General features: G+C 45.0%; 1 protein-coding gene and 1 long non-coding RNA gene across 3 annotated transcripts in view; one reads left to right on the forward strand and one right to left on the reverse strand.

Annotated features, from left to right (window-relative positions):
* Positions 1-4,836: 4,836 nt before the first annotated feature.
* On the reverse strand, positions 4,837-6,947 carry LOC311440156. Of its 2 annotated transcripts, none has more exons than XR_014695226.1 (2): positions 6,576-6,947; positions 4,837-5,664 (listed from the first exon to the last, which is right to left on the reverse strand). It is a non-coding gene; the product is annotated as an uncharacterized lncRNA (long non-coding RNA). The 2 variants fall into 2 exon arrangements; XR_014695227.1 differs by having other exon boundaries at positions 4,837-5,550; positions 6,576-6,805.
* The window catches only part of FBXW4 (F-box and WD repeat domain containing 4), a 57,528-nt gene continuing 39,914 nt past the window's right edge, over positions 6,361-23,974 (forward strand). The window contains 5 exon segments of the mRNA XM_084526655.1: positions 6,361-6,520; positions 6,523-6,709; positions 17,423-17,518; positions 20,225-20,410; positions 21,575-21,707. Of these exon segments, the coding sequence (XP_084382781.1) occupies positions 6,376-6,520; positions 6,523-6,709; positions 17,423-17,518; positions 20,225-20,410; positions 21,575-21,707 (747 nt within the window). The 5' untranslated portion in view covers positions 6,361-6,375.

Below are 23,974 nucleotides of genomic sequence, written 5' to 3' on the forward strand. Positions count from 1 at the left end.
AATGAGGATCTAAGGCTTGTTCCCTGACCCATAAACTGGGTTAGTAATTAGTTGCTGCTGCAGTTTGTTGTTGTCACAAAACCCGAGGTTAGGCTGAGGCCTATTTTGAAATCACGTGCAATATGGGATATCTAAACATACACTTACAGCAGTGACCAAGCATTGGTTGCTACTTACAATAATACCTGGGAGTCTGAGGTCACGTCCTGTGGGATGCTGGAGCAGTGTAGAAAGCACAGCGCTTTCCCTGTGGGGTTTTCAGCCAAGGACCCCAAACCTACAGATGACTGTGCTAGAAGGGCCCTTGCATGGACATGGTGCTCCTTAGCAGGACCAGACCATACAGTGTAAAGACAGGGTGATAACTTACCCTCTGTTTTGTTTTATATGTGTATATACTTGTGTGCTTCATTAATAAGAGAATATAGGGTAGAAAATATAGGGTAGAATATGCCTCGTGGCTTGGCATGAGCTGAACGAAGAAATAAAGGGAGGTTTCTAGCACCAGCTGGGTTCCTTTTGCTACACTATAAAATACTTAACTTCAAGTTGCTGAACTGTGTGTTTTAGTGATGAGAGTAAACCGAATTAAGCAGTGAGAAATAAAAAAATGGCAGCCTCCTTACTGAGGAAATTCTACTGTGCAAGAAAGTACTGCCAGTGATATGTTGCCTGTGTCTCTAGGGGGAAGAGATGAAGGAAGCCTAGAACTGTAGTAATTCTGCAAATTTGTAACTGCTGCAGGCAATTAAGCTCTGTCTTAATTGTCCAGTCAAGGCAGACCCAAAGCTGGCTGTAGGAAGAGGTTTGCTCATTTTCCTTATTATTATGTCCTAAGTGAAGCTTCAAATATGACAGCAGAGCATCCTCCAAGAGCAAGGGAGCCCTCTGTGCCCATGGGCACGGTGAGTTAGGACACCATCAGACTTGCTTGTGGACGAGCTAGGGACTGGATGAAGTAGGTGGAAGGCAGATGTGGGTTAAAACAGTACCACAGCCACCACTACACCAAGGATACTCTTACATGATTCTCTAAACACTCCAAAAATTTTTGGAACAACCTGTGGAATTAATGAAAATAGAGCTGAAAAACACTAGAAACAACTGTGTAAGTCTTGATCTTACTCTCAAAGAAGCCAGTGGGAATTTGAATGTTTAGTTCCTCAGGCTCTAAGTATGAAAGAAAAAAAGCCCCTAAAATATCTTCATAGGTAGCCCCTATAAAAGCACAAGATTCAAAAGCATTCCTTCAGGAGATCAAGGACGGTCCAGCCTTTGAAGCCTGGAGGATTGGGAAATTTAAAGATCTTTGTGGCAATCATATTGTGCCATTAGAAATCTACCATTTGGAATTGTAAAGCATTTAAAAGGAATGATTCCAAATTCCACAGCTGTCTGGTGAGTGACAACTTGATGTGGCCTGGGGGGTAGGAAGAAGGTCATTGTTGGGAAAACAGTTAAAATGAACATTTTCTGAACAGATGCTTTAGATAATACTTTGATAAATGAGGTTAAAAACAAATAAAATAATCTGGGTGACTTCCAGAAAATAGCAGACTAGCAAAACAAACAAACCAAACTCAAAATGCAAAGACACGAAATAGGTATAGGGCTGGTATTTAGAAGATTGTAATAGAAGACTTCAAAATAAAATGAACAACAAACAGAGTCTAAACCAGAAAGATGAGACAATTCTGCTGGCTATGGGAGGTTATACCTTTTTTTTATTATTATTATTTTATTATTGCTTTGCAGTTTTGCCAAGCAAGAGAGCTTCTGGAAGGCTCAGCTGTTAGTTTTGATACATTAGAATATTTGTCAATCCATTTTTATCGCTGTTTTTCAAACCATTCAAGCAGCTCAGCTGTTGATGAAAATGCAAAAAGCATTGCATGCGCTTAGCAAGTGGATAATGAGAACGACCCCCTCAGTTTAGTATCTTTGTCAGCAGAGTGTAGTGAGAAAAGTAAACAAACAGCATCACTGATGACAAACTGATTTATGGAATTGTTTGTTTTCATAATTTTCAGCATAGTTTATGGATAAAGGTCCTGATCCTGTGGCTGCTGAGAACCTTGTAGGGCTGGCTGCTGGCTGGGTGCCCTTAGTTCTCATTAAAAGCTCCTTGTAGAAGTGGTTTGGAACTATACAGAATAGGGTCTGTTGGGATTATTTTTAAGGGAAGATTTTCCCTTGCCTTTTAACAGAATTCATACCAAACAGCTTCTAATTCTAATTTCTTCTGGCAATCCCTTTATAGGTAAAACCAAATCAATATGCATAAACTGGGGTAAAAGGAGAAAATTCACCCCCAAATTCAGTATAACCTTTAATTTTATCCTCTTTAATCCTTTGATAATTTTTGTGCTTCTACTGCAGAAAAGCAATTTTGCTAATCACCTTTGTGCCAATCCCTGCATTCCTGACAATAGCGTGAACAGCTTCCATCAAAGTCTTTGATGTGGGAAAGACACACACACACATATAATCTGAAAACAATTCAGCTCCTTGGTTCTCAATGGTGAGCACTCTGCTTTAATAGAGTGCAAGTTCCGTGGAGGTTTCTAATCCTTTCTGCCAAACAGAAGAGACACAGTCAGGTAGCACACCTTATTCAGAAGTTAAAATAACATGTTACTTGCTCTCAGAGAAAATCAAAACAACTCAAGATCAAAAACAGATTCCGCCAACCCTAACGGGATAGACTTTCTACTCAGATAACTCTTGATCTAAGTGTGTAACAAGTAACCTGCTTTAATCCCTCAAAGCGATGGTGTTACAGATAAGTACTGTAGTAGCAGAGGAGGTGTCTTAAGTTTCAGAAATACACAAAAGCATTCGTTGGAAGGAAAAACAAAACAAAGAGCTGTCCACATGATTGTGTCTTTAGCTGGAAAGGTGTATTTGAGGGCACTGCAAAGAAGAATAAAACCCCTTGAAGACAGGAGAAAGAAAGAAAAAAAGGCAGGCATTGAAAAGGTATTTCTTCCAAGCTGAGTTTCATTGACTTGCACTGTTAAAGCGCAGCCTTTACAGGTGTCAGCTCCCGTTTTTAGCTTACAAATCCTGCAAGCTGGAATGGTCTGCTACTTCAGCACAGAACATTGCCCCATTTTCTAGAGGTTCAGAGTGGTCATGGGTCATGAAAGGATTGGGATCTTTGACTGTATGATACGTGAAGGCTGCGTTATTGACTTTATTATACTGCACTGGGCACCTGCATTGACTTCTTTATTAGAGTTCAAACAGTGTAGCAAAAATCACGATATGTGTACAGTTTTAGTAACAGTTCAAAACCTTCCTTGGTTCTTGTTCCTGCAAAAACCTACCTATGCTCTTTGTTCAGCACTGATGAGACTAGAGCCATTGGGCATCTTAGCCTGTGATGCACAGCACTGCCAGCTCCACAGCAGTCACCGCAGCTGAAAGCAGGCATGAGAAGTGTGTGCAGTTGCAGGTCCATTCCTCTTAACAAAGAAAATAATGGATTATATCCATTGGGGCAAAAAAAAAAAATTATTCTTAAATTTGTAAGGCAATTATCCACACTAGAAAACAATGTTGCATATAAGAGAGCAACATACCATATATTGTTTTCTCCATAATACTATTTACAACCCCTGTCCAGATCGTGTTTGAGCCTCTCTGAGATTACTGCTTACAAACATTCCATCTTAGGCAAATCTTCCATAGTTGTTTTTACCTTGGGCCACTAACTGGGGAGCACTAAGGCCCTGCTTTGCAGACGCACTTGGCCATACTTTGGTTCTGCTATCACCAAGGGCCACACTGGGGAGAGACACTACCACAGACATGTCAGATGTAGCCTCTGCAAAATGACAGAGCCTAAGATGAGAAGGGACCCCTCTCACTGTCTTGTGTGATTCCTGAGCTAGGGCTTGCTAGATAAATTCCTGATTTAAGTTTTAGTTGTTGTGGTCCAATCACGCTCTCTTAGGGGAACAAAAATCTGGTATTATTTTAAAGAAATCCAGTAATGGTGAATCAACCATAAATCTTGATAAGCTGTTTCAACAGTTAATTTTCTTCACTACCAAAACATGCATTATTTATAAATTTGTTTCCCATCACCTTCTGTCAAGCGATCTTATCTCTTTGTCTGCTAAATTGAAGATCCTGGTGTTACCAGATTTTTCTTCCTGTTTCAGTGCTCGTAAGGCATGATCACCTCACACCTTAACCTTCTCTTTAGCAAACTAAATAGACTGAGCACTTTGGGTCTCGCTATAAAACATGTTTGACAGTCCAGCAATCATTCTTACTACTCTTCTTTGAAACCCCTCTAGTTTTTCAACATCCTTCTTGAAATGTTGGCTGGACAAATTATTTCCAAAGCCGTCACAACAGAGTCAAAAACAGAGGTAAAAGAACCTCCTGGCTCGTTTGTTTCCCAGGGCAGCACCAGCCCTTTGGTCACAGCGCTGCAGAAGGAGCTCACGTTCAGCTGATTATTCATCTTAATGAAGTCTTTACGGAATTGCAGCTTTGCAGGATAGAGTTACATCCTTTCAGTGTGACCTACATTCTTTGTTCCTAGATGTGAAACTTCACATTTGGCTTGATTGAAATACATATAATTTGATTATGCCTAAACTTAATATAAGGTTGTGCAGCCATAAGCATCCTTTGGCTCTTCCCTGAGGCTTTGTGCCTCCTACAAAACTTTGCTAATAGTGATTTCAGGATTTTTTTTTTCCAAGTCACGAATATCAAATAATGTAGGGTCCATAAGCTTTCTCTGGAATCCCACTGGAGAAAGACCAACTTGATAATAAGTTGGTCTCTTTACAATAACAATTTAAGACAGAGAAGTCATTCAGCTTTTAATAAATTTAATGTATCAGACATTGGCAAAGTTTATTACAAAAGAGCTAATTATAAATACATGTTTAAGCTTATGTCATCAAAAAGATACTGAATTAGTTTGTTATAAAAGTGCATTCACACCAACTTTCCATAATCTTTTGTTAAGCAACATTTGTTACGTTACCTCCCTTTCAGTTGGCTACTGAAATCCTGTGCTGAAAGATGTGCTGTTATCTTACCTGAGGTTTATATTAGGCTGAGAAGTTTGTAATTAATTGGGCTGATTCACTCGTAATAAGTGCTGATAAAGCATTTGCCTTCTTCTGGTCTTCTGGAATCTCCTTGAATTCCAGGGTGCATTGAAACTCAGTCTAAATGGACAAGACAGTTCCTCAGCTGGCAGTGTTGAACCACTCAAATATGAGGCCTCCAGAGTTGCTGATTTAGTCATCTTAATATTTGAATGCTTGAGATTACGTAGACAAGATGACCATCTGGAAGTAGATGCAATAACTAAAAGGCCTGTCTGCTATGGTAACCTCATTATATGCTGAAATTTATTTTCCTACTCCACTATGCAAAAGGAGATGTAGTCTGTGGAGGGTAAGCGATACCTGTACAAAGCATTCGAGGTAGATGATTTACTTTTCATAACTTATCTATTTTTTAATTCTGAGGCAGAAGTTTCCCCAAGCATTTCAAGCTTCCTTAGAGTGGAAAATACTGCAAGAAAGAATAGCACAACACTTTAATCAGATTTTCCTGCTCCACTGTTTGTGGAAGGCTACTTTGCCATTTTGGACCAGGATCCTTCTGTGTTGTCAGTACTCCAGGCTCCTGTGGATGGCAATAATGACTCAGTTATTAAGAACTTTTTTTTTTGGTGGTGGTGTGCATGTATGTATGTACACACACGTGTGAAATGTGAGCACTTTTTCAGCCTCTGCTCTGTGGAGGGGGAATGGATGGCACAGCAGGGTCTGAGCAAAAAGCCAGCCTTAAATTCTCTGCAGCAAGGCCCCTTCTCACATGGGGAAGACCCTTTCTTTTAAGTGGCCCGGGAATCTGGCAGTTGAGACCAGCAGTGTAACACCAGATGACCCCTGCTGTCATCTCGTGGGTGACAGGAACTCCTGACCCTGCCTGAGGATAATTAATGAACAGCAATCACCTTGCTGTTCACCTTCCTTCGCCGGGGTGCTGGCCCAGCCAGGGCTGCTCCAGGTGGCGGAGCAGATGCTCTGCTTACCTGGGATCACCGTTCCCACCATTAATAATTCACGTTATTAGAGAACACACAGACGAGGTGCCGTTATTAACACCATCTACGACGAACACCAACCCCGGGGGGGGGGGGGGCAGTTTGGTGGTGGACGGTCCACGGGGGAGTCCCAGTGGCCCCCGTTAAGGAACTCACTCGCTGCCGAGGGTGGGCTCGGCGTGTCCCCGTGTCCCCCCCCCCGGCCGCCGCCGCCTCCTCCCCCGGAGGGGGGCAGTGACAGGCAGCGGCTCCTGCCCCATGTGACTGGGGAGCGGCTGCCCCCGTCCATGGCTTGGCCTCCCCCGGGCAGCAGCAGCTCCGGCTCCCGGGGAGGAGGGGCAGGAGCTGCTGCTCCATGGGGAGGAAGGGCAGCCCCCGATCCCCCCAGGCGGAGGGGGGATCCCGGGCCGCCTCCCCCCCCTCCTCCCCCCCCCTTTCCCCGCTCTGGGCCTTACCCGAGGAGCTGCTGCTCCTCATCTGCTCCTACCTGGACGTGCAGGCCTTGGGCCGCCTGGGCCAGGTCTGCCGCCGCCTGCGCTTCCTCAGCAGCCGCGATCTCCTCTGGAGGCGCATAGCCCGCGGCTGCCTCAACACCGGCTTCACCCAGCTCGGCACCGACCTGTAAGCGAGGCCTCCGCGGCCGAAGGGCGAGGGGGAGGCGGCGGCGGCGGCTGGGAAAGGCCGGGGATGCTGCGGCCTAGCCGGTTGCTAAGGGGCGCTCTGCGCTCCTGGCGTAGTCGCTAAGGGGGGCTCCCCGCTGCCGTCAGGGGGCGGAGGGAAGGGGGGGGGCTATTCTCGAAGCGCGGCTGCGCCGTCGTCGCTCTGCGCCCGAGAGGGGCGGCGAGGGCAGGGGAAGGGCAGCGGCGGAGGGGCCGCCGTGGGGCCGCCCCCGGGAGGGGAGGGACCGCGTGTGGCGGGCCCGGGGCTGCTCTGAGGTGTGGGGTCTGGCCCGGGTTGTGCCCAGCAGGGTCGGGGAGAGTGGGGAGAAGCTCTCAGTGCCCAGCCAGAAAGCGGGAGAGAGTGGCGGGGGCTTCCCCAGCCCCCCTCGGTGCCAGGCAAGCAGGGAGCAGCCCTCAGATGTTGGGGCTGGAGATGCTCTCCTGAGGAGCTCTGTCCTCCAAACTCCTCCAAAGCACGACACAAACTCCTCCAAAGCACTACACACGACACTTCAAGCCAGGGGAGGTGGAAGCATGGAGAAACTGAAGGAGCTGCTGTGTGCCAGCTCTCCCTCACAGCTGCTGAGTGGCACCTCTGGTCTTGCCAGCAACTACCAGGGGAGGCAAAACACCAAGGGAGGTTTTGGTTAGAAATTAGCAGACATTTCTTCTCAGAAAAAAGTGCTCAGGTGTTGGACCAGGATGCCCAGGGAGGTGGTGGAGTCACTGTCCCTGGGGGTGTTTAAGGAGAAGTTGGACGTGGTTCAGTGGGTGACATTGGTAGATGGTTGGAGCAGATGATCTGGGAGCCCTTTTCCAACCTTAATGATTTTGTCATTCTACCAAAGCCTCAAAGACACCTCAGAAAAGTGCTTATAAGGGACACAGACCTGGCCTAGCATCTGCTGGAAAGCCTGGAGAATGAGCCTAAACGTGTTATTAGATGCGTGAGCCTTCATGGCAGGGATCCTGTGACTATGAACATGTTCCTTCAAGCCTCCTGTGCTGGTATTGCTGGTGATGGCTGTCACAGGGGAAGTGACTGCGTGACTCTGGCTTCAGGGGTTTAAAGTTTTGTGGACAGGTTTGCTGTTTTGTTGTTGATGTTTTTAAATTCAACAGCACGCCTTCAGATTAGGTGTGAGACCTGCTGGTACATGGCACCAGCATCTTTCTAGATGTAAGTGTTTTAGGGTTTTGGCCTTGACAGTCCTTAGTAAGAAACCAAAGGCTGTATTTCCTCTAAGTTTTATTAGCATACGAAATGCCACTCAGAGGCAACCACACAACGTGGGCTTTCCTTGCTGCTTGGAGGATCCCGAGGGGAAGCTCACCTTCTTTGGGTCTATGAATCGCTTCCTGTGTTTCCCTATAGCTGCCAGCTCAGAGCCCAGCATCTTATTTGTCAACCAGTGACACAGTAATGTTGCCCTAAATGCTGTTAGCGTGAATCATACCAGAAGGGATGTTTGAGGCCTGTTTTGCTGTCTCATGGTGTTATCTCATCAGTGACACAGACTTGGAGAAACAACCATGGCCCCTGCTGTCAGCAATAGAGCTTCGGTGGTGCTGACAATCCCTGTGTTGGATTTTCAGGCCAGGACTTAAACCCACTCAATTTTTGGAGGATGGCAGCTGTAGCCAGTGGAAGTTACAGCCATGGACTGGGCTTCGGAAAGTGAACCACAGTTCCCTAGGAAGTAAGCAGGAATAAGGGCTACAGAATGGCTGTGCGTTGGACTTTCTCTGCTGTGATATATGATTTTGTCTCCCGAGGAAATGAAGTTCTGTATTTTTCATTAAGAATAAGGTGATACTATGCTGTTTCGGTTGCGGGGAGGGATCAGGTGTACAGCCGAGCAGGTGCAGCATGTGTAAGGACCACCACTTCCCCTGCAGAGGAATGCAGCTCTATAAACAGCTACAGAAAAGTTTGCTAGGTCAGAGGGTCTAAGTGAAGGGAAGGGTACTTGAGTGTCACAAGCTCTCAGGGATTTCAGTGCTGTTAGATTTCCTATGAACAGGATCTTTTTTTTTTTTTTTTTTTTTTTTTTCTTTTTTAAGTAATTCTAGGATGTGCTTTTGCACTGAATCCTATTTTCAAGTTTTCTTTAAACAACTTTAGCACAGCATGCTGCTTTTAGCATTGGTCAGCACTGCCCTGGTCCTAGGGCGTTCAATCTTAGGTAATGCATCAAGCGGCCCTACAAGTCAGTCATATAGGAACCTTGAGATATTCTAGAGGAAGAATCCTTTAATTACTTTTAACTTCTCACACAATCTTGGTTTGTTGTACAGTTATAAAATTTATACCTAGCTGGAAAAGAGTTTAATAGTCTGTGTGGCAGCTTGAGGGTTTAAATAGCCATGTCTCTTCCATACCCACTGCTCCTCATGCATGTCTCCAAGACCAAGAGCAATCTCCAAGATTGTTCTTGCAGCTGAACGAGTGAGATTTGAGGAGAGAGGTTATATTTTATTCGACTGACCAGTACAAACTAGGGAGGGGGTCTGGCTAAGCTGGACACGCAGCCTTCCTTCCTGATAGCAATTCCAGGTAAGAAACCAGTAGGTTGCTCCTTGAAGGTTAAATTTGAGCTGAGTAGGTGTTTAAGCTAGAATATCACTGGATAAATAGAAAGGTAATGAAGGTGATGGGTAGCTGGGCCTTCTTGATAACTGCTTTCTTAATCATACAGCATAAATCCTGAGTTTGTCAAACTTGGCTATGACTTGCTTGAAAGCAGAAGCTTCTGTTGCACGGTCTGGGTAACACACGGCACTAGGTAGAAGATGTTTTTTACTTTCAAGAGGTATTTGTTCAATGCTGTCTGCAACTGAGAAAGCAAAGGCTGGAACCGTTTTATGGTAAATGTACTTAATGAAATAACGTGCATGGTTCTAACATTAGATCTTAAACTGATGGTCCCTGGGAGGCTGGCATAAGTTAAAAACTAGTCTGGGGAGTATTTACTGTTTAAAAATAAATAAATAAATAAATAAAAATCTCAAAGTGAGTTTGATCATTTCTGCTGTTAAATGTTTTTTGATAAGCCATCTGTTAATGCTTGCTAAATAGAGATAAATTTGAGCCTGGAGTGTAAGATAGCTGTGAAACTTACCCCCCCCTCCCCCCACTTGCCCATTTTTTAAAAGGGTGATTAACTTGAAAATGACACCATTTCTTTAAAACGTTGTTTCTGTTACATATATCTTCAGATAATTGCAACAAGAAGATCAGAGGGAGAGGGGCTTTAGCTTGTATGTGAAACAACTGGTTTTGTGCAGTCAGGTTGCGTATAACAGTTTCTCAAGCCAAAATAGGGAACAGAGAAAATTTTTAAGAAACTGCTTGCGAAACCCTTGCTGTAGAGGAGCACGGGAAAGAGAAATTGTAGTACCTAAAACAGTTTGATTTAACTTTTAAAGTTATCTATTTTCCATCTTGGCTATCCGCCTTTGAAAACTGCCAGCTGTTTTTATCTCAGGAAACATACTTATGCTTAAATAATGCTCAATTGATTGGCTGATGATGTCAAAGCAAGATAGGAACTTTATCCTAGGTGCTAGTTGTTATGCAGAAAGGCATATCCACAGCATTGACAGTCTCTCATATTTGCTCTTTTTGGTGGATTCAGCTAATGAGGAGCTGTGTGTGTAAGCTAAATATTTAAGGTATTATTTTGATCATGCGCTGTGCACACAGCAAACTTTTTTCTTCTTTGCTGTGTTTCCATCCACTTCATTCCTTGGCAGGGGGAATCACTAGGTTTGCATTGCTGTGAGTTTGTGTATATTAGGGCTAGCAGGGCCTGACTTGGAAAGGTTCTTAAGCACATTCTTGGTGTTCAAAATGCACTTTTCCTTCTTTGAATCGTGAGTAAGTAAATGCTTAATAGAATATTGTGTTGCTGGTTTGGAAAGGTACAGTGGTTTTAGGTATTTGTGTTTCTTGGCACCTGTCCTGCATGCATCTGTGTCAGGCTCCCTTTTGTAACGTGTTGTCATGTTAACGTTATGTATAGACCCGTCCTGCAATAAGACCTTGTCATGGGGTTGGTAAAAAGATAGTCCCCACGCTATGAGTTTTGCTTCACACAGTCAGAGGAACCGCTCGAGCAAGAGCTGAGACCCCTCTTCGTGACGTAAGGTGAGCGTTTTTGTTCCAAAAATGCATGGCAGCGTATCACAGAAAAACACGGCTTAATAATTCTTTTTGCAGCTAAGCTGTAGCTGAGCAGTAAGCACAAAGCCTCCGGGGTTTCTGGTGAGTATAGTGATATTACAGTTGTGTCTGGCAGCCTGCGTCTGTTTTGCCAGCTGTTGTACGGGCCCAGCAAGAGCAGTCCCTGCCCTGAAGAGCTCGCTGCCCAAATAGGCAGGGTAAACAAGGGCTGGGAAGCGGAGGCAGCGAGATGTGAACCAGGCTGCCCTCGGTGCAGCAGGTCAGTGTCAGAGCCAGGAATAGAAGAGGGTGCTTTGAGCCCACAGCCAGGGCCTGCCCGCTGGACCACCTCGGACTGGAGAAATCGGAGAGGCAGAGAGGCTCGTCGCAAGGTGGTTCTTTATTTAAAGCGTGGACAAAGGGAATAAAGTTGCAGCTGGGCTAAACTTATTTCCTCTTTGTTACAACGGAATTTTAGAGGGCAAGTTAAAAGTTGCAACCTAAATAGCTTGACGGCGTCCTCTTTGTGATGTATTAATAGCTGTTGTCAAAATATAGAAATGTTCCACTGCGTGTTTTCTCTCTCCCAGTCTCCCACCCTGCCTTGCCTACAAGGATCACGCTATATTCTCCAGTCCAGAAATACAGATTCATGAGAATTTATCATCGCCGAGTATTTAAGAAGTAGTGCAAGCATTTCTGTGAGTTAATAAAAGCAGTGTTTTCTCCAGATCTTGGAAAAATATATACACCTGCAGGAGCAGGAAATGGCCAATCTATGCAAGTCAAATCCAAACGCAAAGTGCAGCAATCATGGGAGACCTCTGCCTTCGGTGCTGGAAGGGGAGGGAGTGTGAAGCAGCTTGTAAAGCTGCTTCAGTTTCCTTCATCTTTTAAAATGTGTTTTGCCCAAGTTTCATTACTTTAAGTCAGAAATGAAGGAGGCAGTGAACTGGTGCAGACGATGCAGAGGGGAATCCTCTGGGGAGGACATTGCAATAACGGAAAAGCCTGGAAGAGGGCACACAGCTATTGCTTTGCGCTGGAGAAGTCAGTGGGTTTTAGAGACTCCTGTTAGCTTCGTGTTCTGTCTTAAACTGATAGTTCTGGGCAGTTCAGGCCTGCCAGGATGGCTCCATGATATTGAAACTGCTTCTTCAGCCAGGAATGGGCAATTTGTTTGTAAGAATTCGTACTGGCCTGCCTCCCTTAAAATCTTTGTGAGTTCAAAGCAGCAGAAGAATTTTGTCTAGTTAAGGACTTAAGAAACGTATGCTGTGCCTGTTTTATTACTCCTGTAACCTGCATAAGTGAAATAGCTACGTGGTAGTTCACTCTGTCTGAATCTTACCCTGACACTCTGCTCCTTCAGATCAGAATATACGTGACAACTACTGAGCAGCTACAGGTTTGTTCACATCTTCCTGGGCTATTCATTTATTTTATTTTATTTTATTTTTTTATGTAGCCAAAAAGTCTAAATAGCTCCTTGAGAGATGCAAAATCCTGCCTGGAGTTTCTATCCAAGTTTCAAATTCCAAGGCGGGGGATCATCATAAGGGAGGTGGTATCAGATGGCAGAGCTGTACGGCTCAGGCTTGGTGATGATGTTTCTGTTGTTGGGTTTGTTTGTTTGTTTGTTTTTGGAAGCATGTCTTTGGTGTGTGTACAGAAATTCACCTGCTCTCCTGGGTCTGAATAGAAGTCTCCAGCTCTTTCATGCAGGTGGATCGCTCACAAGACCCGTGAGGTGGGGCAGGAAACCTGCACTGCCTGCTAGGGTCTGGCTGAGGGAGCTTAGAGGCACCGGAGGAGGCAAGGAGCAGTGAGAGAAGTCTGCAGATCTCTCTTCACCTCGGAGTTATTTGAACCCGTGTCACATTTGAAGGGGGAGAGCGCAGAAGACAGACTGAGCCTGGCGGTAAGCTAAAGAAGGGTCATGCGCTAAAGGAATTCAGGTGGAATTCTTGCACTGGAAGAGCTATTTTGCAAGCAGGTCGACTTCTTGAGGACAGCAACAGGAGCTCCTGACATAAATAGCTTTTCCCTCTTGGCTGTCTGTTGGTGGCCCGTGACTTGCAAATGCACCGAGACCCTGCCATTCAACAGGTGTGTCCCGATTACACAAATAAGAGCAGTTGGTCCCTGGGTTAGCCATCTCTGCCACAGGGCCAAGGTTGAAAGCCGGGCTTAGCCACCGTGACCTATTTGTTCCTCTGAATGACCCTTCGAGGCAGGCTAGAGGCAGGCTGGTGACAGCTTTTATGCAGGCAGCAGATTTTGTCCGCAGAAGAGATTCGCTCTCAGCGGGTCTCTGCAGACTTGCATTTCCAGACGAGCTCTTTCGGCACTTAAAGTGCAGCAAAATGCAAAGCGTTTCGGTGGGTTAGGATGCCCCATGCAGCTGGGAAAATAGACGGTATGACACGGTGGTGTTACCTTCTGTAACACGGTCTGTGTTGTTGCAGGCACCGCTGTTTTGGCACATGCTGAAATTGTAGACGGCCAGGAGGAATCTCCCCGGGACGCAGTAAAACAGAAGCTCCTGCTATTGCAGGAATACCCCTTCTAGTGGCAAAGGAGATTGCACAGGGAAGGGATCATTGAAGGCAATGATGCTGGAAGTGAAGCTTTGGGAGGAGATGGGCTTAATCTCTGGCTGAGTAATTCGTTCTTCTGCTGCTTTTTTTGGAGGCCCGGCCAGCAACTGTCATGGTGGCTGAGGTCGCCTGGGTCAGTGGTGCTGTGGGGGGATAGTCCCAGTCCCTCACTTCAGCAGCTGGGAAGTGGGCTCCAGGTGGAATATTAAATTTCTTCTGGTAACTCTGCCAAGAAAGAGAGGAAATCCATAATTTGAGCAAAATACTTTAACCTCTTTTTGGAAGGGAGGGCGAGGTAGGAAGGGGGAAATGAAAATTCCTTTATAGTGGGTTGCTTGGGATGACTTTTGTCCTGGAACATTCTCCCAGGCTGTGACAAATGTTCAGCTTCTCTTTCTTAGTGAAGCAAAGGCTTTGCAAAGCAAACCTCCACCAGGATTGCATGCAACTGGAAGCGTGCGTTAGCTCAGGTCATGTTTTGCACCACACGGTTTGGGATCCTGATAGAATGCTTTTTGGATTAAGTAGCTAATAAAAAAAGATAGTGTCACGCCACTTCATAGGCTGTTAATAATTGTGACCCCTTAGCAAAGGTGGTAAAATGATGGACTCTGGTCCTTGCGTGGGATTTAAGAGCATTTTGCTTGAATTTCACTGAATTTTCACATACAGTGTTCACCACTTCTTGTATTTTTCCTGTCATCCTTGTAGGGTGCTGGGCTGTCCTTCAGTTGTGTACTGATGCAGCTCTGTGTTGTTCCTGGTGAAAACAGTGGTCCTTCCTCAGTGAGTCAGCCTCTGCAGTCGTGGAAGTTCACTGCTGGGTGGTTTCTTCGAGAACCTGAATGCCAAGAGCTTGATTTCACAGGGAACTTAAGCATGTAGTGAATTTTAAGCACGTGGTTTAGTGTTTTGCTGGATTGCGTGCTAAGAAAGGTCAAGTTATTCAGTGGCTGTGGATAGTGGTCCCTGCACAGCATCTTCCATAGGATGTATCTCTGTGAGGTGGGTGAGTCTGCTGAATCTTTGAATCCAGTTGCTGATGTGAGAGGTACTTAGTTAAGTCAAGTGTAGATGTATTGATGAATCTTAATGATGTTTTTCAGGTCATCATGGAGCAATTCTTCAATTTACATCATGCATAGAAAGTGTGTTGATCATTACTGAAGCAAAACAGTCTTATAGGGGAGAAAAGGATCTTTTTTTTTTTTTTTAATCAAATGATTAAGTTTGTATGGTGATGCCTTTTTTATCTGTCTAATATCTGAGAATTACTCTAGGGCATTGCAATGTTGCTCATCACCCTCGCTGATGTATTTTGGGAGTTGAACTGGAGAGTGCTGTTGAGGAAGCAAATCAAATTATATGTCAGCACTTGATTCCATCACTGGCCTTGATTTAACTTCCGTCTGGGTATAAGGGATAAAATGCCTCTGACCAACACTGAAAATCTTTGCAGGTCCTTCTCTGCTGCTGTGGGGTTGGCAAAGGAATCAGTCCAACTTCTGCACCCCCCTTCTCATGGCCTCCTTATGTCCCGTCCCATCTCTTGCTTCTGTTTTGAATAAATGGAATTTCTGTAAAATAAAAGGTGAATGCTTCTAAGGCAAGTTTAAATTATCTGGATCCAAAATTGTTGGGTGGAGGAGGCAGGCTGGATGAATTTTATGTCTACTGACAGTAAAACAAACACCCCCCTGCCCTAAAAACCAGGAAGGGTTTGTGCGTTGAGCTCCAGATACCTGGTAGGTAGCAGACCCCCTAGTAGGGCCATTTTTCTAGTTGGGCCCCAATTAGGAAAGTGGTCGACTTTATAAGATGAAAGCTTCATTTTTGACCTTGGATTCACCTTTTTTTGGAGCCATGGAAATTGCATCTAGTCTCAGTAAGGTTTGTGTGCTGAGCTCAGGATATCTGGACCGGTACGTGTTGGGGGGGGGCTGTGGCATGAGTGCATTTTCCATCACCGTGCAAGTTGGTGACTTAAAATCTGTACATGGGGAGAACTTAACTGGGGGCTGAGCGTGGGGAGAGGAGTTTTTGGAGAAATGAATGGAATTGGTTGTAGGCGGAGAGCCTGAACTCTGTCTGGGAGAGTAATAAGCCATGAGGAGGCTGCTGGACCCGACCTGACTTTTCAGTGCTGTGCATTCCTCATCTCAGACACTATCTGGCTCCACAGGCTCCTGCAAGTGCTCTCTTTAAATGTAATTCCTCTTCTTGCAGCCTAGGCTAGCTCCAGAGATTTAAATTTATTGTTAGTTTTTAAAGGGTTAGGAGAAATAAAGAGCCTGTTGCTTCCTAAATTCACTTTTATTTGGTGTGGCGCTACTGATGATAAACTTCGAGTTGCGCAGGTTTCTAGGGGACGGAAAGCTTTTCTGTGTGTGGTTTCTGTTTTTGTTTAAAATGGGTCACATGCCCAGGAATGCAGTCAAATTATAATGGTGACTAAGTGCCGGAAAGCATAGAAAAGGGGAGGGAAGGGTGAATAGAAAAAAAAAAAAAAAAAAAAAAAAAAAAGCCTGAGGCTATGGAAGGAAGGCTGGGAAAATGAGACTCTGGCCAGGCCCCAGGGCCAGGTTAGAGATTCCTACACCCATTAACAACCACAGGAGATGTTTATTTACAGGGAGCTACTCTTTGTGTTAAAAATGACAGGACCCAAAAATCTGACTTTTGGGAAGTGCTCTGGGGGCATGGTGGTGATGGGAGAAGGGAACTGGTCCTGGCTGGGCACCAGTCCCCATCTATCAGCGATCTGGGGATCTTCCTTTCTTCCCTTGTGGGGAACATTTGCAGTTGGGAAGTACACGAAAAGGGAAACAACTCTTGTACTCTACTAAGTGGTTCACAACGCCAAGTTACAATGGATAACATTGAGAGTTTCTTATTTATACATTTCTGGTCCTTTCTACCTAAGCAGCTCCACCCAGGATATTAAATAATTAAGCTTATGATATGAGAAAGGTAGGTATTAAAGCTGTAAAGCTGCCTTTTTTCTTTCTTTTTTTTAATCTTTAATCAACTCTGGATCATGAAAGAAAACAGATGTTGAACAGCTGCTTGAACTGGGTAAATTCGAGTAGACACTAAAGGGACCAGGATCCCAGGTCCCTGTGGTACGTACCTTTTGTCACTTTTTGAGCTCTGTTGATCTTGGCTTGTCCCAGTGTCTTTGATTTGTACCCCAGTGACTGGGTGTGAGCTACAGGCTCTCCTTTAGTAACTTCGAGTAACTTTGGCTAGAAGTAGAGAACTTCCAGCGATGCGGTGGGGTTCTCAGTCCTTTGGTGAGCTGCAAAAGCTGGTCCATCTTAACTGGGGCGTGTGTGTTGGCAGGTTATACGGATAAACAAATTGTATTTGTAGTCTGAACCTACCTTGATTTCTAATTACTGTATCTGGTTATGTGATTGTCAGGCAAGTGAGGATCGGGAGCGGTTTCTTTACTACTCTTCTGGCTTCTGGTTTCAGTGTTCTCCTGACTGGTGTTTCCTCCATCTGTTCTTGTGTGTTGTTGCCCCTAGCCTAACTGGCTTTTTTTTAGTCTCTGGAAGAAAAGAGGTGTCTTGTTTCTTTGGCTGCTCTGGAAATTTCTTTGTGTGTTGTCTTGATTGCGTCGTGCTTGAACCTGTGCTGCTGTCTGTGTACCTGTGATCAGATCTGATGCTTGTACAATAGAGGCCATCAGGGATGGCTGGCTTTGTCGATGAACACCCACTCTGCTCAGGGCTCCTTTCTTGTCAGCTCCCGCAAGCTACAGTGAGCCCTGGCACCATCAATGTTTGCCGGTTCATCATTTTTGGAGCCAGAGTGGGAACGTACCTGGAACCTGGCTTGGTTGCATTTGTTCTCCGTGTAGCATCAGTCGTGGTTGCTAATCTCCTCTCTCTCCCTTTGTCTGCAGAGCGGCTGGCATCCCAGTGAAGGAGAGGGTGAAGGTCTCTCGCAACTGGAGGCATGGACGCTGCCGGAGGGAGACGGTCCTGAAATGGAAACGAAAGCAAGTGGCTCCTTCCTCTTCTCCTGGGTTCTGTCAGACGCTGAGGGGCCTTGGGTTTGCTTCTGTGCCCTGAACTGAGATGTTTCATGCTCCTTCTGATCCATGGGGGTTTTACAAGTGATGTCTGGCCTGTTTTGGATGTTGCTGGCTAGCTGGATGTGGGGTAACTGGAGTTGCTGCCTTGCCCTAGGGATGCACTGTGCCAGTCGAGAGTTCCTCTCTCAGTAAGAGCCAGAATTTGGCATTGTTCTGATCTGTGCAGGTCTGGTTGGATTTAGTAACCTTTACTTCAGACTCCAGACTACTATGTGCTTATCTATTGCTATATACCATGATCCCAGATTTGGACCTAGGCGTCTCCTCAAAATGCTTGTTTTGTCTCCCATGCTTTACCCTGGCCCTTGATTTGGGTGTACAAATCTAAAATGCTAACTGCCATTCTTCTGCCTTATGCTGCTTCTTTCTTCTACCTTATGCTTCCCTCCTTCACTACCAAAGTATATATTTGACATCAATGAGAGGAGGGTGGCGTTAAATTCTTTCTTGCAGACCTACTCACCTTTCAAAGCAAAGCACAAGGTATGTCTCTCGTCTGAACAGCACATCTAAATTTTTAGCTTTCACATCACCAGACAGAAGGAAAAATGAGAACAACTACGGTTTGTTAGCTGCTGAAGAGCAGGGACCTGCTACTGAGCTTTCATGCCTTTTTTCTGCTGCCTAGATTGAAGTGGTGGATAATGTGCCACTGCTTGTCTGAAGTCCTGGGAACAGCTGTAATGAGCGGAGTGGTTCTTGGTGCAGGTTGTATACCTGCCTTTGAAGTGCCTGTGACCATCTGTGAAGACAGGCTCTGTGGTTGTTAGAGATCATTACTAAACCAGCTTCCCAAATGAAAATGCAAGGTCTGATTTAATGAGGCCACCATCCAAACTGCATCCTCTAATTTTCATTTATCCCGCTTTCAAATTTGTTACTTGTCCTTATGAAAAAAACATAGAAAAAGGTAAAAAGCTAAACTGCAACAGGAAGAGACACAGAAACTGGCTGTAGTCTGGGGAAGCTGGATATTCACTTGGCTTTAGAGGACTGTGTGGGAGTGGAGGAAGGAAGAGGAAATCAAAGCCTGCCTCAAACCAAAGCTGCTGCTCTAAAGATGCCTCTTATTTTTTCCATGCATATGACCAAATCCCAAATGAACGTTATAACCTTTGCTCAACTGCTCTGTCCCTGTGACTGAAAGCTTCTTATTGGAAATGAACACAAGGCAAGCAGGAACATTCTATCTAGTAATCTACCATGTCCTCTTGCTTGCTTCTAGTCTGTTATTGTGATGACATGAGGTGCTGCTGAGCACAGTGCCTCTGCTGACACAGAAAATCATGACCACTGAGGATGAGTGATCTGCAAAAAAAAAAAAAGAGTCAGGTTTTGATGCTTTCAAAACAGGGAGTCTGAATAGTTTGAGAACTGAAAGGATGTTCTGTGGAAAGGCTCTGGTTTTGCTCAATGTTTTCATGGGTGCACTCAGCAATGACTGTGCAGAGCGGAGACAATTTCACACATCTGTGCCCCATAGGACATGAGCCCCATGTCTCTTTGCATCTGGCCTTGTATCTAGAAGGTCAATCTTTTGATTCTCTTGAGGCTACACAAAGCAAGATCTTGAACAAACAGCTCACTGCGTAAGTGTGCATCGCAGCCTGTTTTGTTTTCTTTATTTTGGTTTGGTTTCAGGAATAAATAAATGTGTTGTGATAACAGACTTGATTCAGATGTTGCTTGAGTATCTTATCTCTCTTGATCTCCCAGAAAGTGAAGCTTATTTTCCACTTTTAACTTCAATCTTCAAAATACTTTGGAACAGCTCCGTTAGCAGTTCACTGCTCTTGTGCCTGGAACCCCTCTGTAGGGAATTGCCACTATCCCATAAGTAGTAAGGGGCAGAAGGGGTGTAGAGACTCATCCAAAAGATGGGCATCAGAAATCAAGAGAGGTTGCTCTGCCATTACTTTTAACTCAGGGGTGGAAGAGGTGTGAGTGTAGAAAAATACCTCTATATGAAGAGCACAGAATTGTTGGATACCCTCAGGCTTAGTCTGCTGCTTTGCATAATAGTGTACAGCGTGTGTAGGAGATGCAGGACCTCGCAGGAAGATATGTGTTACTTGATGTGCTCTGTTCCTCTGCTCAGATGCATGTGGGACAGTGGCAGCTTTGTGTCGTTTGCTGGGCATCAGCAAATAATGAGGACAGCTAAGACTGTTTGCACCGAGAGCCTCGGATTGAAGGCTGTTAGAAATGCTTGACATAGCTCACAAATGCCTGATAGTCTAGTTTCTTAAAAAGTGCAGGGCTTGTGAAGAGGGGTCAGGGAGCCTTAAGTATTTCCCATCTAAATTCACTAGGCTCTTGGGCATCTTCTCTTTCAGAGATTCCATGCTTCATTTTCCTCGGCTCTTGGTTAGAAAAATGACAGCAATGTGATTTGCTTTATATGTTGCTAAAGAAACTCCACTTTTTAGCTGTGCCATATTAACTCCTGCTTTTTGTATGCAACCAGCAACTCCAAATTTACAACTTTCTTTAATTTGTTTATGTATAAAATCTTTTTTTCTTCCTTTTTTTTTTTTTTTTTGGTGTGTGTATTTTTTTTGTTTTCCTCTCCCACCCACCCCCTGACCCCAACCTGCTCTCTGTTTGCAGTTTGATGCCCTGGATGGAGTTGGATGGCGAGTATCTCTACCTGTCTCAAGCCGAGAACATCCAGGCCTACCAACTCTGTCCAGATGGCACAAGTTTGCAGCGTCACCCTCAAGCTATCTTCTCTGGCCACCAGGAGGACGTATGTCGCTTTGTACTTGTCAACTCCCACATTGTCAGTGGAGGAGGGTAAGTTGAGTGAATGAAGGGAGCCCAAGGAGTGTGGTAGTGAAACTGGAAAGGTTTTGTGTAACTCCAACCCAGAGCAGACGATTTAATCTTGCTACACGATGTCCTTAGGTTTGGCTGTATTCAGCCCTTGCTTTCTCTCTTAGGATTTGGTTCCCTCCTGAAAAAGCTGAAGAGCTGAGTTTCATGCTGTTGACCTTTGAACTGTCCTTCTCTCTTTTGAACTTGTGCAGATGTCCACAGGATTGTCAAATCAGGACTGTGTGTCGAGTCATGCAATCCTGACTGATCTGCAAGGTTAATTTCTTTCCCTGTTACAGTCTGGGTAGCTAGGCTGTGTTCTAATACCCAGAACTGCTGGTTAACTGAGACTGCAGTTGTGCATAAAGCTTTCTAGAGACAAGTGTATCCTTATTAGACCTACTGATATAATTGTGGAGAGGGGGAAAACTGCCAAGTATTCCGGCACACGCACACTTCTCCAATTAATTTTGCATTTGGCTGGCCTTTTTCAATTACAGCAAATGACAGAACTGTTATATATAAAGTTTTAGCTATTAATATACTCAGCACTTCAGCACAGAATTGAGGGATGCAAGCATGGCTGTCTGCCCTGGATGCCTTGACACTCTCCCCTGTGAACTGTAGCCCAAAATTCAGGTGAAAATGAAGGCATGCATTTAAAATTCCAGCAACTGTATTGGCTAAAAAAAAGTCTCAGTGTCTTTGTAGTTAATTCAAAATGCAAAACCCTGTGTAACTGCTCTGAAAAGAATGAAAAGCTGAGGCTCTAACATGACACTCACTTACTCTGTCCGTTCAGCGTCCAGCCAGGATTCTGGCAAGCTGAAAGCAGGAGAAGAAGGAATGGCTGCTCTGCTAGTTTCTACAGTTTAACACAAAGTGGTGGGTGGAAAGTTAGCCAGGAAATTTGTCATGTGCAGCAGATCAGGCTTTGAATGGCCAGATGTGGGATCCAGATGGGATTTTGAGAGAACAGGTGATGTGTGAGGAGTGGAGGGTTAATAATGCTGTTTGAATTTCAGCTCCCATGAGAGATCAGTCCTGGTCTTTCAGTGGCACTGCCAAGCAGGAATGGAAGGTGTGTGACTAGGCAAGGGAGAGGCAGCTGATACACTCCCTGCTTGGGGTTTTGTTTTTCAGGGATGGAAATATTGTCCTTCACAAGATCCACGGCTCCTACAGTGTCAAGTTCTCTGCTCATGAACAAGAGGTGAACTGTGTGGACTTCCAAGGTGGCCTCATTGTCAGTGGCTCCCGGGACAGAACAGCGAAGGTGAGCAGTGATGTTCCAGCAGCTGCAGGTGCTGCTGCAGTCGTGACCTCAGAGGTCTTGTGCCATGAAAGTTTGTGTCAGCAAAGCTCTCTGGAAAGCCCTGGCTTGTGTGTGTGCAGGAGGAGTGCTGGGTATCTTGGCATAGGCTTATGTCTTTGCAAAGATGCTTGCTGTGCCAAGCTTTTAAGAAAGAGATTTGTCAGGATATCAGCTGCTAGTTTAAACTAGGAAGTACAAAAGAAGGCAGCTGATGTTTTGCTTCTTTCATTGTACGTTTGTCTAACACTATAGTGGAAATCCTTGCCAGTTAGTCTGAAATTTGCTGTATGTATCTCAAGCACATCTTTGCTTCGTGATGCAGTGCTGCTTCACATGCTCTCTGTTGTATATTCGATCTCTTTAAAGGGTAGCATGATGTCTTTTCCAGCCCCATGGGATTGTAGTTGATTTATATTTTTTATTTTTTATGGTTCTTGTTTTACAAATTGGGAGTGAAATTAGGCTATAAATATAACAAGCTCCCATTTCTCCCTTACAGTTGTTATCACTGAATCCTGTCGCATAATTGCTGGCTGTTTCTTTTTGAGACAGGACCTTGTTGATATTTTTTTTCCTGGATCTGGTTGGCAGTGATGTGTTCCTGCACAGACCTGGAGAGTTGTTCTCCTGAGCTGTAACAAATTCTGTTTTAGTAGTTTAGAAAACTCCACATAGCGATTTCACCTGTGTCCTGCTAGCATGATGCAGTACCTGTAGCATCTTCACAAGCACTTGTTATTGTTAGTAGTGGTTGCTGAATGTTGAAAGTTTTTGCTTTTGCTCAGGGTAAGATGTTGGATACTCTTGGTTCTTGGTACAAATCTTAGAGCATTAATGGAGGTAAAAGGAAAAAAGGCAATTCCTGTTTGACAAGAGGAGAAGGTGGGCTGAAAGAAGACCTAAATGTCTCTTTCCAGGTTTTGTAGGAAGTGTGTGTTAATGGATAACCATCTGACAAGGCTGCTGAGCAACTCTACCCTATCTATTCTGGTTGGTCCCTCTGTATGAGCATACTCCTGGGTAAAATCACCCACAAGGAGATGGGTGTTCAGATGCAGAAGGCACTATTTTGAGATGCTGTTTACCTCCCAGGAACAAGGTGTTGATATTGCTTTTTCTGACTTTTAAGCAGGGCTGCTCCTCTCTGTTTTCTGGAGCTTCTTTACTGGGAGAGTGCCTTCTTGGTGCTTCCCTGGCAGCCAGAGGAAAGACCTCCCCTGACCTTGAGAACAAATTCCTGAAGGCCAGGGGGGAATTTAAGTCTGTTTTTCTTGGAGCTAGTGTGAGATCTTGCCCACCCAGTGCTCCCTGCAGCATAGGCTCTAAGGATGTTCACCGTTTATTTTTTACTATCTCTTTTGTAGGCTGCCTTGTTTGCATGAATGAGACTCTTGGAGGGTGGAAGGGAATCCCTACCAGCCTTTTAAAGGGGCTCTAAATGTCTAAGCTATTGAGGGCTCTGCTGAGTGTTGATTAGGACTAAGCCCTGAAGAGCTGCTAATGTACATTCCTGTGTGATAGGCACCAGATAGTGTGCTCTGAGCAATATTTTTAACCTGTAGGAGATAGGGATGCCTTAAAAGAGTTAAGCTTTTCTGCTGCTTTTGCTGACACTAGGTGCTAAATTCCCCGCTGACAAGAATAGCCTGCAATCCTGGGCATTATCAACAAACAAACAAATAGGGCACTCCCAGCTTTGAAGTCCTGAAGTGAAACATTGTGGGTCGGTTACACAGAACTGGGGGGCTCAAGTTCTCTGAGCCAAGAATGAGGGCAAGGTGGGGAAAGTGAGGAACGCAAGCAGAGGCCCCAGCAAGAAGCTGGGGGACTTTATAAGGACCCAGAAACAAAGGTAGTGGGGAAGGTGAACTGGTGGGTGGGGATGTGCACGTGTGCACTGGTGGGGGAGGGAAGAGATTTCTCTTACATTGTCTTGTCAGTAAGCAAGGGGGGCACTGAATAGCCTGGGGTGCACTCAAGAAGCTTGCTCCAAAGGGGGTGGCTTTACACAGAGCTATTTTACAGGGTAGTGAACAATTAATTTTATAGAAAATAGGAATGGAAATATTTCCAGGGATGGTACAAAGTCTTCCTGCACTGTTCAAGAGAGCAGCAGAGATCTGATCAAATCTCGCTTCTTGTTTATTTAACTCCAGAAGACGAGAAATGTCTGTGCTGAGTGCTGCCCTAGAAAGCGCGTGGTGATGGGAGTGCTTTCTCTGTTCCTC

Source organism: Aythya ferina, assembly GCF_964211825.1.
Source record: "Aythya ferina genome assembly, chromosome: 7".
Lineage (NCBI taxonomy): Eukaryota > Metazoa > Chordata > Aves > Anseriformes > Anatidae > Aythya > Aythya ferina.